Source organism: Zingiber officinale, chromosome 1B (genome assembly GCF_018446385.1).
Source record: "Zingiber officinale cultivar Zhangliang chromosome 1B, Zo_v1.1, whole genome shotgun sequence".
In the NCBI taxonomy this organism is placed as follows: domain Eukaryota; kingdom Viridiplantae; phylum Streptophyta; class Magnoliopsida; order Zingiberales; family Zingiberaceae; genus Zingiber; species Zingiber officinale.
Genome location: NC_055986.1, coordinates 83599731 through 83602840, shown reverse-complemented (window position 1 = coordinate 83602840; position 3110 = coordinate 83599731). Strand labels below are relative to the sequence as shown.

Sequence of the window (3110 nt, the reverse complement as noted above, 5' to 3'; positions counted from 1 at the left end):
AAATACTAATGCAGATACTATGATTCAGGTTTTTGCTGTGAACATCGTACAACTTCTTATTTAACTAAAAACTAAAAGTTTTGATCTTCCCTTTGTTAAAGAAGGCATGTATTATATGCTACTAATAAGTATTTTATCCAAGTTAATCAGACTAATGAAAACCCTCTGGTGTTCAGATGCCCGTAGAAGAGCATATATACCCACAAACTTTCAGATTTGCTATAAATCTTCAAGCTAACTAGCTACTGCTTGAACAGTAGAAACATGGCAAACTGAGTACTTAAACAGATTTTTAGCAAAAGCACAACAAAACTGAGTGCTTAAGCAGCCTTTTGGCACAACAATGAACTTTCTATAGTTGCAAACCAGTAACAATGCCACTATGATCACTAAAGACTTATATATCATTTGACATTTTTTTATCAAACAAATACATGTGATAGTGTTAAGTTGACTATAACACATCAAATTAACAACAAATCGGTTCAAAAAATAATAACAAATCAGTTCAAAACTTTGGGTGAAAAAAAAAAAGAAAAAACAAACAAGCTATCGTCTTCATGGACAAAAGCTAATGTAGGCAGGGAACTACAGCTTAACAAGCAACATTACTTAAACAAACCAGACTGGGCTACTCAAAGAGACAGATTGAACATACATTATAGTTAAGCAGAAACTTAGCATGTTATTGAAAGGTCCTGATGATACAAGAATAGCAATGTGCTGATTTGAAAAAACTTGCAAATGCACCTCAAATAGAGTACCAAGATAGCTAACTTCCTGAGTTCCCTGATGAGATGATAATCAATTAGAATATGATATCTAAAAGGACCTGACAAATCCACAAAGAAACTAATTAACTTAATCAAGCTTCATCATTTTAGCCAAACATCCAATGAATCACTATTTCTGCTCCGATGGCTGAGTTGAAAACCCATCAACGATTTCAACAGGGTATCTATGGATACAATCCTCCCATGGACTATCTGGAGAAGCCTTCACATTGCGAAGAGCCTGCCACACTGCACTATTACACTTGAAGCCGCTCCCAAAAGCAATCTGCCACACACGATGTCCCTTCCTCATCCTGCCCATAGCCTCAGTGTATGCGAGCTCGTACCAGATAGAGCTGGAGGAGGTGTTGCCAAACCGGTGCAGGGTCATCCGTGAAGCTTCCACATGCTCAGGCAGGAGATGCAGATTCTTCTCTAGCTCATCGATCACAGCCCTGCCTCCAGCATGGATGCAGAAATGGTCAAACGCAAGCTTGAAATCCGGGATATAGGGCTTCACCTTGCCATTGAAGAGCTTCTTGGCCACAAGAGTTGTGAAGAAGAGGAGTTGTTCACTAATTGGAAGGACAAGAGGACCGAGGGTAGTGATGTTGATCTTGAGTGCCTCCCCAGCAATGGCCATGAGGTCCTTGGAGAGGGATACGCCAACCTTGTTTTTTTCATCCTGCTCCTGGTAGACGCAGCGGAAGGCCCCGTCGTCGGCACCGCGGTGGGTGCGGACCACGTGGAGCAGCTTGTACTTGGCACGCCGTCGGTCAGCCGAACGGTTGGAGAGCAACATGGCGGCAGCCCCGACGCGGAACAGGCAATTGGGGATGAGCATCGATTTGCGGTTCCCAAAATACCAATTCTGGGTGATGTTCTCGGTGCTGACCACGACCGCGTAGGTGGCTCGGTGAACCTGGAGGAGGTCCCGTGCGAGGTCGAGAGAGATGACGCCGGCGCTGCAACCCATGCCACCGAGATTGAAGCTCTTGATGTTGCCGCGGAGCTTGTAGCGGTTGACAATCATGGCGGAGAGGGAGGGAGTGGGATTGAAGAGGCTGCAATTGACGACGAGGATGCCAACGTCCTTGGGCTTCACGCCGGTGCTCTTGAAAAGGTTGTCCAGGGCGCCGAACATGACCTCCTCCGCCTCCTCGCGGGCAGTGGCCATAGAAGGCCGAGGCGGGAGGTCGTGCAACGCGGCAGGCAGGTAGGTCTCCTGGCCGAGGCCGGAGCGCTCCAGGATCCGGCGCTGAAACTCCAGAGCCGACTCGTTGAACGCCCCGCACAGGTGCGAGTGCGACATGAACATCTGGAAAGGCACCTCGAGTTTCGCCGGTGGGCGGTAGCACGCGTAGTCGACGAGGTACACGGGGCGGGGCAGCCTCATAATGTACACGGTGGTGCCGAAGACGAGGAAGGCGGAGCAGACGAGGATGGTGACGAGGTTATACTGAAGATGGAGCCACAACTGCCGTAGGTCATCCGGATCGGTCTGCGCCGCCTCCAAGAGGATCACCACCATTAACGGTATCAACAGAAGGGTCAGAAGGTGGGTGATAAGGTAGTGGTAACCCAGCTTCACGTACTTAAGGTTCACGCTCTGCAAGAAGTCCGGCAACCGCCGGCTCTCACGCAGTTGGGGCGGCCGCTCCTGCTGGCCGGCCTCCTTCGACGCTCCTCCGCTCTCCATCCGTCTACCTTTGTTAAGCCCTAAGACAGAGAACAGCGATGCGATCCCAATCACAAAGGCTTTCTCCTGTCGCCCTCCGCTAACATAGACAGTGGCGTTCGACCAACGAAAGAAAAACTGCCGTCTCTCGCAGGCTCTTCCGAGCAGCCGTCGACGTCTCGGCCGACTGGTAGGCGAAGAAGCGCTAGAACAATGCCGGCAGATGCTGCCGTAGCCGTAGCCGCCGCCGCCGCGGGGGAAGCACGCGGAGAGACAACAACAAAAGAAGGTAAATGTGTTCGGCTGGCGATGATCCGTACATAATAAGTCGACAAGACAACCTGCTCCAGGCTGTCGCGGCGCGTTTGAGGAAACCCCAAAGAATGTGACCGCTCCGTCGGCTTAATTTGGTTTGGTTTGGTATATTTTTCATAATGAATTCGGATTCGCATTCGCATTCGCATTCGCATTTGTAACTCAAATAAATTTATTATAAATTTTAATGGGCTTTAGTAAACACAACATTATCAAAACTCATTATATTCATGTTATTTTTATTTTATTTTAAAATTATCATATATATAATTTATATTAAATTTTGTTGTCTTTTTTTTTAACAGGAAGAAAGTAGAGATGAAAAAGAAAGTGTATTCTGTAAT

The 3110-nt window shown here is 47.5% G+C and overlaps 1 protein-coding gene across 1 annotated transcript; it reads right to left on the bottom strand.

The window, feature by feature from the left end:
* Window positions 1-665: 665 nt before the first annotated feature.
* LOC121968681 (3-ketoacyl-CoA synthase 4-like) lies at window positions 666-2821 on the bottom strand. The gene has a single exon (XM_042518972.1). It carries the CDS (start codon window positions 2470-2472, stop codon window positions 904-906), a length of 1569 nt encoding a protein of 522 aa, XP_042374906.1. The 5' UTR covers window positions 2473-2821; the 3' UTR covers window positions 666-903.
* Between the last annotated feature and the right edge of the window lie 289 nt (window positions 2822-3110).

Excerpts from the sequence above, each read along its gene's own strand:
- LOC121968681 (XM_042518972.1), bottom strand. The coding sequence starts at position 2,472 with ATGGAGAGCGGAGGAGCGTCGAAGGAGGCCGGCCAGCAGGAGCGGCCG.